The sequence below is a fragment of the Hemiscyllium ocellatum genome, chromosome 5 (genome assembly GCF_020745735.1).
Source record: "Hemiscyllium ocellatum isolate sHemOce1 chromosome 5, sHemOce1.pat.X.cur, whole genome shotgun sequence".
Lineage (NCBI taxonomy): Eukaryota > Metazoa > Chordata > Chondrichthyes > Orectolobiformes > Hemiscylliidae > Hemiscyllium > Hemiscyllium ocellatum.
Window position 1 is genome coordinate 95,974,195 of NC_083405.1, and position 13,024 is coordinate 95,987,218.

General features: G+C 40.3%; 1 protein-coding gene across 1 annotated transcript in view; it reads right to left on the reverse strand.

Moving 5' to 3' along the window:
- The window catches only part of LOC132815792 (rho GTPase-activating protein 21-like), a 249,534-nt gene extending 236,736 nt beyond the window's left edge, over positions 1-12,798 (reverse strand). The window contains exons 1-2 of the mRNA XM_060825005.1: positions 12,411-12,798; positions 11,344-11,578 (exon numbers count right to left, since the gene is read on the reverse strand). Of these exons, the coding sequence (XP_060680988.1) occupies positions 11,344-11,427 (84 nt within the window). The 5' untranslated portion in view covers positions 11,428-11,578; positions 12,411-12,798. The remainder of the gene's footprint in view (positions 1-11,343; positions 11,579-12,410) is intronic.
- Positions 12,799-13,024: the final 226 nt, after the last annotated feature.

Consider the following 13,024-nt stretch of genomic DNA (forward strand, 5'->3'; position numbering starts at 1 on the left):
ACCTCTTCAAAAGCAGAGTCATGTTACTTTAAATGCCAAAGGCTTTCATACGCTTCAATTGCATTTCTCCCATTTTCTACAGTTTATTTCCCAAAATTAAAATTGCATAATAAATCACATGAAGCATGTTGCTTACAAAGATTAGCTTCAAACTATTGAAGAGGTGTATGAGGGATGGCTAAGAGTTGTGTACTCAGATTAGCACAACTATTTTTGTTTTAAAACGTTACCTGCAGCATTACGTAGTAAAAACTAAATTTGATTTGAAGTGAATATATTGAAAGTAAATAGATACAGATCATCACAAAAGTAACAGCAAGATGGATTGTCATATTAAAGAAACAGGCAACTTGACTTATCATAACAGTGCTGACCTTTAGTCCTATTTCCATTGCACCTTGACATGCTGTTCTTTTACAAATGCTAGTGCCCTTTTTAAATGCAATAAGTTTATTCTAGTCCATGCTGAAATGAGTAGCTGGATGAAATCATTCCCAATTTACATTGTTCTTCTGACAGTCCCAAGTCTTGTGTTGGCAACTTGCAAAACATCAGAAACAACGTCTGAGAGAGATTACTTTCTCAAAATATTTCACAATTTTGAGAACCATTATAAGACGCCTTCTTAGTCTTCTCTGCTAGTGAAAGATGATCGTAACTATTCATAATAAGATTGTCATTTCTAAAGTTTCAATATTCTCAATGCAATGAGGTGTTACAAATTGTTTACAATACATCAACCACAACCTAATTAACACAGTGAGCAAATTTAAGATCACCTCTTCTGCACTCAGTGGATTAGGAAAACAATGAATTCCAGTCTTTGTTTAAAAAAAGCCTGCATTCCAATTTTGGAAGACTTGTCTATCCGCAATCCTGGATTGCAATTTCTTTAATCTTAAGGTTTCTCCGCACTGTTCTTTCTCTATCCAAAACATACTAATTCAGACCGCTTTGCACCAAACCTCACCTTTCTGCCAAATCCATTTACTGGTCTGCTTGTTTCACTTTTCCAAGCAGTTCATTAAAATTTTAAATATTTGTATACATATGATTGAATTTATTTAAGTAACAATCCAAACATTTCACCAAATGTCATAAGCAGTATTTATCCCTAAAAAGTGAATGAGCCAAATAATTGAGAGCTACTTAACAACTGCCCATTCGAACAAAAGCTTTAACATATGATTGATAGAGATACAAAGACATTCAGCGATTCCTCTGGCACATATTCATGGGAAATTTGATATGCTTCATTTATTACTTGAAATTCTTCATGGTTTAATTCTGTGCTTTTTTGTGTTGTGGACATCTCTCAGTAGCATTTGGTTTGCACCTTAGATTAATTTACAATTTCCTCAACAATGCCTTTGCAACCTTCATAGAGGACGACTCGGTGGTTAGCACTGCTGTCTAGCAGCACCAGAGATCTGAGTTCAATTCTACCCTCGGAAGACTGTATAAAGTTTGCACATTCTCTGTGTCTGCGCAGGTTTCCTCCAGGGACTCTGGTTTCTTCCCAGTCCAAAGATGTGCAAGTTGGGTGGATTGACCATGTTAAATTGCCAATAGTGTCCAGGCATGTGCAGGCTCGTAGATTAGCCATGGGAAATGTTGTGTTGTAGTGATAGGGTAGGGAAGTGAGTGGGATGCTGTGTGAGGGAAAGTGTGGACAGGAGGGGGCCGAATGGCCTGTTTCCACAATGTAGGGTTCGATAACATATCCCTTTCATTTCCATGACTTCAACATCCCTCTGTTCAACTACAGATTCTAAAATCTTCCACTTCACCCTAATTCAGATGTCTTGCACAAATACTCGTTATTTTCCTTCAGGGTCACCCAACTAATTCCTACAGTTCCTATTGCCAGACTCTCCTTTGTCTTGCTCTTCAACTCTCATATTACCATTGTCAAATGAGTGTGCCCCTCTATTATCTACTATTTTGCTCTATGATACTTAACTGTTCATTCCTGATGAAGAGCTTATGTTCAAAATGCCACTTCTTCTGCTCCTCACATACTGCCTGACCTGCTGTGCTTTTCCAGCACCACACACAATTCTGTTCAGTCCCCACTTCTATTCAGTCATCAACATGTAGTAACATTTTTTTTTAAATAGGAAAGCAGTTATGAAGCTCAAGTATCAAAGTTGCAGAACTGAAGTTGGCACAAAATGCAACAAGAGTGAATGACAGATCAATAAGAATAAGTCGACTAATGCCAATAGATTAGAATTATAGAATCTCAGCAGTGCAGCTAAAAGCCATTCAGCACTCCAAATAGCCCACCTAGATCCCCACCACATCCCCGCATTAATGATGGCTAACCCACCTCACTGCACATCCCTGAACATCACAGTGCAAATTGGCATTGCCAAGTCACCTAACCTGCACATCTTGAACTGAGGTGGGGGTAACTGGAGCACACGGAGAGAATGCATACTAACGTAGAGAGAACATATAAACTCCACACAGATAGTCACCCATGATTGGAATCAAACCAGGGTCTCTGGCACTGCGAGGCAACAGTGCTAACCACTGTGCCAGTGTACCACCCTTATGAATGGTGCAGCGGAAGAGGTTGATGAAGGAACGAATAACGTGTTGGGGTTGAAGTCACAAGAACACCTCGTGGGAGTAGGAAGCTTTAAGATCCAGAGTGAGCGCTATTGAAGATGTTGCACTATAGGCTGAATGCTTTATTTTGTAAAGCAGCAAGACCAGGAGACACCAACGACAGTTACAATAGAGCACAAAAATGGCAAGAACCAGAATACAAGGTGGATGGCATACATGAGACTTATTTTCTATGCATTATTCACATGCACTATAAATCTTCAACATAATTCAAATCCTTTTTGAGCAATACAGTATTGAGTTCCTAATGGAAATGTTTTCATTGTAACAGTATAAGTTAGGAACACTTGTTCCTTTACCAGCATTGCACTTAAGTAGTGAAAAGACACATTTGGATTAACTTGAAGATCATGTAACATGGGATCAGCCGTTGTGGTTCTTTTAATAAATGAGTTGCTGCATCTATTGCAATTTTCAAGGGCATTTTTTCAAGTAGCCACAGCAAGGTACCAACATGTACAGTTTAAACAAAATTACAGTGCTTGTATTCATAACTTAATACTTGATAGAGTTAGAGACCATAAACACTACAGAGATATCATGATGATACACATCTCCTTTAATAACAGAAGCATTCACTTTGTCCTGTAGATTTTGGTTGTGCTTATCTCATGTCCACTTCATCAGGAGAGTTGTGCCATTCCTGGAGAACAGTAAGGTCCTGGGGAGTATTGCTGAACAGAAAGGGACCTTGGAGCACAGGTTCATAGTTCCTTGGAAATGAAGTCGCTGTTAGATAGGATAATGAAGACTATGTTTAGTATGCTTCCCTTTATTGGTCAGAGCACAGAGTATAGAAGTTGGGAGGTCATGTTGCGACTATATAGAAAACTGGTTAGGCCACGTTTGGAATATTTTGTACAATTCTGGTCTCCTTCCTGTAGGAAGGATATTGTGAAACTTGAAAGTGATTAGAAAAGATTTACAAGAATGTTGCCAGGATTGGAGGGTTTGCGCTATAGGGAAAGGCTGGGATTGTTTTCCCTGGAGTGAGAGGCTGAAGGGTGACCTTATAGAGATTTATAAGAATAGGGTAAATAGACAAGGTCTTTCCCCTGCAATGGTAGAGTCCAGAATGAGGGGGCAAAGATCTGAAAAACGATTCAAGAGGCAACATTTTCACAGAAAAGGTAGTGCATATATGGAATGAGCTGCCAGAGATAGTAGTAGAGGTTGTATAATTGCAACATTTAAGAGACATCTGGATGGGTATACGAATAGGAAGGGTTTAAAGAGGGATATGGGCCAAGTGTTGGCAAATGGTACTGGATTAATTTAGGATATCTGGTCAGCATGGACGAGTTGGACCAAAGGATCTGTTTCCATATTGTACATCTATGACTTGATGACTCCATAACTCTGTGCATCTGTTTCATCCACTATGGAAGAAATGCAAGCTTTGCTCGAAGAGGGAAGGGACAACTACCTACAACTTTGAAAGTACAGATCCAGTATTGCAAAACTGTTTTCTAAAAGTACCCTGGAATTCTAAATGTCAGTTCAGTGAATTTTGGAATCTAAACCACTGTCACAAACATCTGGGATGAAAAATTACAGATATTAAATTCACTCCATTGTGGTGGGGTAGTCATGCACCATATAGCTGAAAAAGCAAATGGAGAAATTAAGCATCACTGGTAAAGCAACACTAATTGACCACCTCTAACTATCCTGAGAGAGTGTTGAGTGGATTGTTTTCTTAAACCTTTATAATCCAGTAACAGGAGTGGTTTGGTGCACATGATCAGCATGCCTGATCACCTCTAAAGGCAATGAAAAGACCATGTTGTTGTGGTCCTGGGATCACAGTGCCGAGATGAAATGAAGGTAGCCAGTTTCTTTCACTAAAGAGCATTAGCAAGTTTAAAGCCATCTGATAGCTTCATCACCACTTTTACCAAAAGAGCTTTGCAAATTTTCTTTTCTAAAGAATCTGAATTCAAATTCTTAAACTGGCATGGCAAGACTGAAATCACTTTCATCTACATTACTAGTCCAGTAGCATAAACACTACACTACCATACACATATTAAACACAGTCTTAAATAATGTATTGATGGAAGTCTATATTCTAAGTTCTGAAACTATCTTTTCAGAAAGGGGCTAGTCACAGGAAAATAAGAATAATATTACTTGCCAATATCAAACAACTAGATTTCTAAAATCAGACTGACAATTCCCCATTTAAAAGTCTGCACGCAAAGTAGGTAACTTTTCAGATAATATTAGCATCACATGAAGCAAAGATACTTAAAAATATAGTTGTCATCAAATCATATCCTCCTATTCAGTTCCAGACATAAAATAGCTCGTTGGCCTAAATAAATTACGCAACTGTTGCTTCAGTAATGGTAGCTTCAAAATGATTACATAGTTCATACAAACAAACCATCTCATTTCCAATAAAGATGAGTAAGTGTGTTTCAGCTGCTCATTCTACAAGGATCAAATCTGGACACAATCAGAAATTGCTGGAAAAACTCAGGTCTGCCATCTGTGGAAAGAAAGCAGAGTTAATGTTTTGAGTCTGGTCACGAATTTCCAGCATCTGCAGTTTAGTTTTTTCATTTAGTATCAAAAATGAACAATTCAACTTCATAGAACTAGATCTAGCTAGAGCATTGTACAATTGTGGGCACCACTAATAAGAAAGAATTGAATGTATTGGAGTCACAGCAGAAGCAGTTCACTAGAATAGTCATAGAATGGTTGGGGATGTTCTCTCTTGTCTGGGGGGGGAGAAGCTGCTGAGAGGAGATCTGATTATCTGATTGTGGTTTACAAAATCATGAGCAGGCTAGATGGAGAGGTAGACAGAGCAAATCAGTCTCTACTTGTAAAAGGAAAGAAGAATGGAATGCATAGACTTAAGAGTCATGTGAAAATGAAGCAAGGTTAGCGTAAACAAAAAACTTTCACACAGCAAGTTGTTAGGATATGGAATGCATTGCCTGGAAATGTGGTCGAAGCAAGTTCAATTGAAGCATTCAAAAGGATATTAGTTTTTTTTGGATTGTATGGCACACAGGGATACAGGAAAAGGCAGGAGATTGGCACTAGATAATACAGCCAGCACAGGCATAACAGCCTCCTTCTGCACCGTAATGATTCCATGCTCGGTTTCATGAGAGAGTTCCTCAATATGAAATAGATAGCAAAACAATACATACCTTAAAAGGAATTCATTTCACAACATAGGCAGGATGTGGATCTTTCATATGAAGTGTTTAAATTATGCTTACATCCAAACTATTCATAATAAACTCCATGCACAAACAGGTTATGATGCTGAAATTCTCTCAACATTCAGTTTATGCTATGACTGCATAGTACCTATGGTAATTTTAAAGAATATTTCAAATTTTAAAGTATATAAATTTTACTCACTATATAGGTTAGTAATAGTTAGCCAATAAAGTTCTCTTCTGCTATGCTCACCAGCTAAAGATTTTCTCTTCATCAATTTTAATGAGCAAATGACACAGATTAATGAATTTCTAAATGCAAGACTTCAAATCAAGTCTTATTGAGTGTTATTATTTTAAAAGCACATCTTAAAACAGACAAAAAATTGTTTCTATTGTATGGTTTGGCAATCCAAATCTTGGGAAAAACAAAAAAAAATCAATCTCTCAAACTACCAGATTATATTTAGCAACCAATTTCTTTTGAGTGAATGCTACACAAGCTATTAATTAGACACTAATCAGAATGCAAAGGGATTCAAATGTACTTTTTGTAAAAACAAGAGGAAATAGTAACCAGAAACAGAATTGCACTTTATGCAAAATATTTCAGCAATACTGATTTATACATTTTTAATCGAATTATCAGAACAAAAAAGCTCCTTTAAATCACGAGTCATAGATTCAGAGCACGACAGCAAAGAAACAGGTCCTTCGGCCCATCATAATGCACAAAAATCATCAGGATCCACCTTCTCAACCGCACTTGATCCATAGCCTTGCAGGCTATGCCATTTCACATACTCATCTAAATGCTTAACTGTAGTAATGGCTCCTTTTGTGGCGCAGGGTACCCCAGATACCCAGCAGTTGGTAGGTGTAAAGGATCTCAAACCACCAGCCCCTTACTCGAAATCTTTTCCATCTTGTAACTGACCTCTCTAAGGTGAAAGGTTTATTCCTAACATCAATAGCTAGGCCTTGTATAATTTTGCAAGTCTTATCAGGTCAACCCTCAACCTTCGCTGATCCAAGGACAAGCCTAGCCTATGCAATCTCTCTTCACAGCTGAAACACTCCAGCTCAGGCAACACTGCGAATCTTGTACCCACCGTGAACCCACCCCCCTCTCCGGCCTATCACCCTCACCTTAACCTCCTTCCACCTATCATATTCCCAACGCCCCTCCCCCAAGTCCCTCCTCCCTACATTTTACCTGAGCCTGCTTGGCACACTCTCCTCATTCCTGAAGAAGGGCTTATGCCCGAAATGTCGATTCTCCTGTTCCTTTGATGCTGCCTGACCTGCTGCGCTTTTCCAGCAAAACATTTTTAAGTTCTGATTTCCAACATCTGCAGTCCTCACTTTCTCCTAACACTATGAATCTGCTGGGTACCCATCCCAGTGTAACTACATTATTCCTATAGTATGGTGATCAGATCTGCACACAATACTCCAGTTGTTGCCTAACCCATGTCCTATACAAGCACATTATAACCTCCCGGCCCTTATATTCAATTCAACAACTAACAAAACAATCACATTAAATCTTCTTTATCACTATATCCAGCTGTCCTATTCCTTTCATGGATCCAAGAACATGCACACTAAGGTCTCACTGACCCTCAGTACTACTCAGAGTTCCATAATTCATGTATTCACTTGCCTTGTTGGTTCTCCCAAAATATATCACTTCACACTTCTCATGATCAGGCTCTATCAGCCACTGTTCTGCGCACCTGACTAGCCGGTCAATCTTTGTGTAATTGAATGTTTTTACCCTCGCTTTTGACAATAGTGCTAATTTGTGTCAGCTTACTAATAAACCATACAGTGTGTCTAAAGCAGTCAATAATGTACAATGAAAACAGCAAGGGAACCTGCACCATGGTGGTGAACACAAGTTTCCAGCCCCTATTGGCACCCTCTGCCTACTTCCACTAAGCTCTACATTTCAAAGAAAAATCATATCAACCTGAAAATATTTAGTTGACCTATAGATGGTTGTTAGTCTTGAGTATTTCCAGCATTTTAAGCATCCACAACATTTCTCTTCAAATTTCAGTCATGTAATTCCACCTAATTATTTGATAACATGAGTTCTCTACAAAATCAAGAGAGTGACATCACACCCAATAATTTGCTTTAACTCCACCTTTCATTACATGCTTTAAGCACAAAAACTTTTACATGCTGCAGTTTTACAACTGTAGGTCTTAAAACTTTGTAAACTTTGGTGTTTGGATAATTGCAAATATGCAGCTAATACATATAAAATTGAATATTGGAACAATATTATTAAATAATTCAAACCCTCATCCACAAATGGTATATGATTATACCTCAATTTTATAACTTTAAATCTGGAAAATATAATTAATTGGAGTGAACTGATTATATTTCTTGTTCTTTCAAGAAAGCTTTATGTAATATATCACTTGCATTAAAAATGAACGAGAAGAGCGTGTCTTATTTCATTGAATAATTTAAAAACAAAATGGGATACTCTTCGGGGGTCAATGAAATATGGATGGGCTGAATGGTCTCCTTCCACACTACAGATTTTATGATTTTGATATTCTACATTTTCCCAATGATAACCATAAAAGTCAAATCTTACAGAAGGGTCCTGCCTGAAATGTCGACCCTCCTGCTCCCCAGATACTACCTGACCTGTGCTTTTTCTAGCACCACAAGGACAATATATAGAATATACGGAAAATATAGAATGTAGGCACATAGATGATGCCAACTTGGAAAGTGTCCAAATTAGAGGAGGAAGTGCTGGATACCTTGAAATGCATCAAGGTGGATAAATCCCCAGGACCTGATCAAGTGCACCGAGAATTCTGTAGGATACTGCGACTGCTGGGCCCCTAGCTGAGATATTTGTATTATCAATAGTCACAGATGAGGTGCCGGAAGGCTGGCGGTTGATTAATGTGGTACCACTATTTAAGAAGAGGAGGTAAGGACAAGGCAGGGAACTACAGAGCAGGGAACTTGACATCGGTGGTGGACAACTCATTGGAGGGAATCCGGAGGGAAAGGATTTACACATATTTGGAAAGGCAAAGACTGATTAGGGATAGTCAACATGGCTTTGTGCGTGGGAAATCACATGTCATGAAGTTGATTGAGTTTTTTGAAGAAAGGCAAAGAGGATTGACGAGGGTAGAGCAGTGGATATGATCTATATGGACTTCAGCAAGGCGTTTAACAAAGTTCCCCGTGGGAGAATGGTTGGCAAGGTTAGATCTCATGGAATAAGGGCAGAACTAGCCATGTGGATACAGAACTGGCTCCAAGGTAGAGGACAGAGGGTGGTGGTGGAGGGTTGTTGTTTACACTGAAGGCCTGTGACCAGTGGAGTGCCACAAGAATCTGTGCTGGGTCCTCTACTTTTTGTCATTTATGTTTAGTAAATGATTTGGATGTGATCATAATAGGTATAGTTACTTTGAGTAAGTTTGCAGTGAAACTGCAGTGGACATCGAAGACGGTTACCTCAGATTACAACAGGATCTTGATCAGATGGGCCAATGGGCTGAGGAGTAGCAGACGGAGTTTAGAAAAAAATGCGAGGTGCATTTTGGGAAAGCAAATCTTAGCAGAACTTATGCACTTAAATGGTCAGGTCCTAGGAAATGTTGCTAAACAAAGACCTTGGAGTGCAGCTACACATCTCCTTGAAAGTAGGATCACTGGTAGATAGGATAGTGACAGCAGCATTTGGTATGGTTTCCTTTATTGGTCAGAGTATTGAGTATAGGAGTTGGGAGGTCATGTTGCAGCTGTACAGGACATTGGTCAGGCCACTTTTGGAATACTGTGTGCAATCCTGGTTTCCTTCCTAATGGAAGGATGTTATGAAACTTGAAAGAGTCCACAAGGACGTTGCTATGGTTGGAGGATTTGAGCTATGGGAGAGGTTGAATAGGCTGGTGCTGCTTTGCCTGAAGTGTCAGAGGCTGGGGAGGTTTATAAAATCATGAGGGGCATGGATAGAAAAAAATAAGACAAGGTCTTTCCCCTGGGGTGGGGGAGTCCAGAACTAAAGGGCATAGGTTTAGGGTGAGAGAGGGGAAAGATGTAAAAAGAGACCTAAGGGGCAACCTTTTCAAGCAGAGGGTGGTACGGGTATGGAATGAGCGACCAGAGGAAGTGCAGGAGGTTAGTACAATTGCAACATTTAAAAGGCATCTCAATAGGTATATGAATAGGAAGGGTTTAGAGGGATAATGGGCCAAGTGCAGGCAAGTGAGACTAGATTAGGTTGGGATATATGGTCAGCGTGGATGAGTTGGACCAAAGGGTCTGTTTCCATGCTGTATGTCTCCAGACCATCAACTATTCTGAGTCTCCAGAATCCACAGTCCTCTATCTCCCAATTATATATCGTCAACCAGTGCATGAACTTACTTGAGCCTTACTTACTTGAGTAATTGAAGTAGGATATTCATAAAGCAGTTGAGAAAAACTTTGAGCAAATATTAAATATCCAAACCAAAACACTTGGCACATTTCACTACCTACACATTAAACTTTTCCAGTACAGTACATGTACACCTTACATTAAAAACATTTCAACAATACAGCATGATCAAAAGTCAGATGTAGTAACTTTCAAACCAAACATTTTTCAGTCTTATTTATATTTCATGAAATGGCAATGATGAAAGCTTTTCACTTGTGTATATTCTGAGATGCAGTTGACCTTTGCATTACAACAGAAATCTTTTCTGGAACATACAGGTGATCATTGTATCATACACAGCTGTAACACAAAGGTTGATCTTAACAGAAATTTTACAATAAATGAATTCCCTCAACGATCCAATTTCTAACCAGCATTACACCAAGTAAAAAAATACTTGACTCTAGGTAACACCCTACTGTACCATTTTCTCCACAAATAATTAACCCATTTAGTGAACCATCTACACTGCTCAGAACACTACTTTTTGTATACATAAATAAGCATTATCTTCAGGTTCTGGGACCATTTAAGAATTAAAACAACCAAAAAAAGTGTCTTTAACTTTAAATGTCATCGATTTCATTTGCCAGACATTACAGCATACTTGTTCAACGACTTTACATAAATCATGTTATAATTCAAACTTTCCTTTCTATAAAGAACTAAACCAGAATCAGCCTAAAACCACTTCATAGTTAGTACTTAATTAAATTTTCACATTGCTAAATTAAAAACAGAAGTCAGAAAGATGGGCTTTTGCATTTGCTGCAATACGAATCCAAGGACAGCAAATCACCCTCGTACATAACTACAGCTGAGACAACTTACATGGAAAAGCTTAAAGCTGTAATACACAAGCCCTGACTAAACCTCTAAGGTATAATCTGTTGAGCCTACCGGGCATTGCGCCCAATACAGCAAGACAGACAATAAATCAAAAGCCACAAATCAATTGCTGATCCCTTTGTACACGGCGTTATGTAAAGGTTTAAACCTCCTTGGATTTTATTTTAAAGAGACTGATTCTGGTCTTAAACGTACCTCATCCTTTCTAGCAGATGGATGTATTTTCCCATTTGCATCTCCATCCTCCTCTTCACTTGGACAAGTCCTTCGTGTCGCCATTATTTCATTTCAATTTAAAACGAATCCACACCAGGAGACTACTCTCTCCATTCGGTACATTGAAAAATCCAGTCATGAATAGTAACAAAACAAAACACCGCAGCCACCACTTGCCGGTCTACCCGTTCTTCTTCATCGTGTCTCAATGAAACTGGGAAATAAATGAATAGAGCGCGTCAGTTTCCGATAAATAAATCGCACTCGTACCATAATATAAATTATCAACCCGCCTGAAACAGTGGTCAAAAAAAAATGCACCGACAGACCACAAGTCAATTCTCCCAACAGGCGCTTCAACCTCCTTCCATCACACAAGGAAACGCCCGTTTTCAGAGAAAAATATTTTCCTCTTACTTCGCTTTTCCTATGCAATCTGCACTGGAGCCTGCTCTCTGCCGAGTTTATTTCAGTTTTCTTTTTTTCCCCCTCATCCAATCCCGATAAAGCCGATAAACAACAACAAAAAAAGGAAATAAAATCTTCGCACAAACCTTGAAATAAAATATCCGGAACGGGGGAAAACTGTTTCAAAAAGGAAGACGACGGGACAGCTGCCCGTCCGGAGGCACGTTTTAAACACTGCTCCCCGACGTGCCGGGAATGGCTCCTGACAACTAACAATTTGCGGCTGGGTGTCACTGTTTGATAGAATTACCCCAAGTGGCAGAGCGAGGAGTGTGTGTGAAGAGAGATGTGAAAATTATTCCTTATATCCCTCCTCACTGTAACCGACTATGTATGGAAGCGGGGTGGAGAAGGGGAGAGAACGCCAAGATAAAATAAAAACATAAACTGATCCCACGTACAGTAATGAGAACCAGGCTGCCATCTCCCAGCCTGGGCAGAATTCCCTCCCCATCAGTCAGCAACAGGGACGGAGTGGAGAAACCACGGCCATCCGCCCCTCCCCGTTAACGGGCTGATGTTTTTTTTAAAAAAAACAAGAGATATCGGACCCTGTTCCTCGCATGCCTCAAACAGACCTGGTAACGACCCGAGGCCTAGCTTTCCCTCAATCCCGGAGGCTCCGGCTGCTGTTATCCCCCAGTCTCGGCCGCACTCTCTCCGACAACGACAATAACAGCAGCAACCCCTCCCCGCGCTCGGCCGCCACCGCCACCGCCATGTCTCTCTCCTCCTCGGGGGGGGGGGGGGGTTGGTTGGTTTCTCTCTCTCCCCCTTCTCCCGCTCGCGCTCGATTGTTGTCAGTCGCCGCTCCCTCGAGTCCCACCGGCTCCTGCGCCTGGTTAACCAGACTCCGAAGCCCGGCCCGGTACTGCCTCTGCCAACATCATTCTCCCTTTATCTCCCGTCGTAATTCTCTCTCCGAATGCACAAGCCGCGTGAAAAATGGAGGTGGAGGTGGAGGAAGAGAGAGGGAGGGGGGTGGGGGGAGAAGACATGGAAAACCCGAGACAGGGAATACAACCTCTCCTCCAGCCGGCCAGCAGCGCTTTACCAATCCGGAGACGGGTTACAATCACGGCTGCGTCTCTCCGCCAATCGGACTGAACGTGACATCCACTGCGCACCCTGCCCCGCCCCCTCACGCAATCGTTCCCAACTCTTGACCAATCGGAAATGAGCTCGAGCGGCT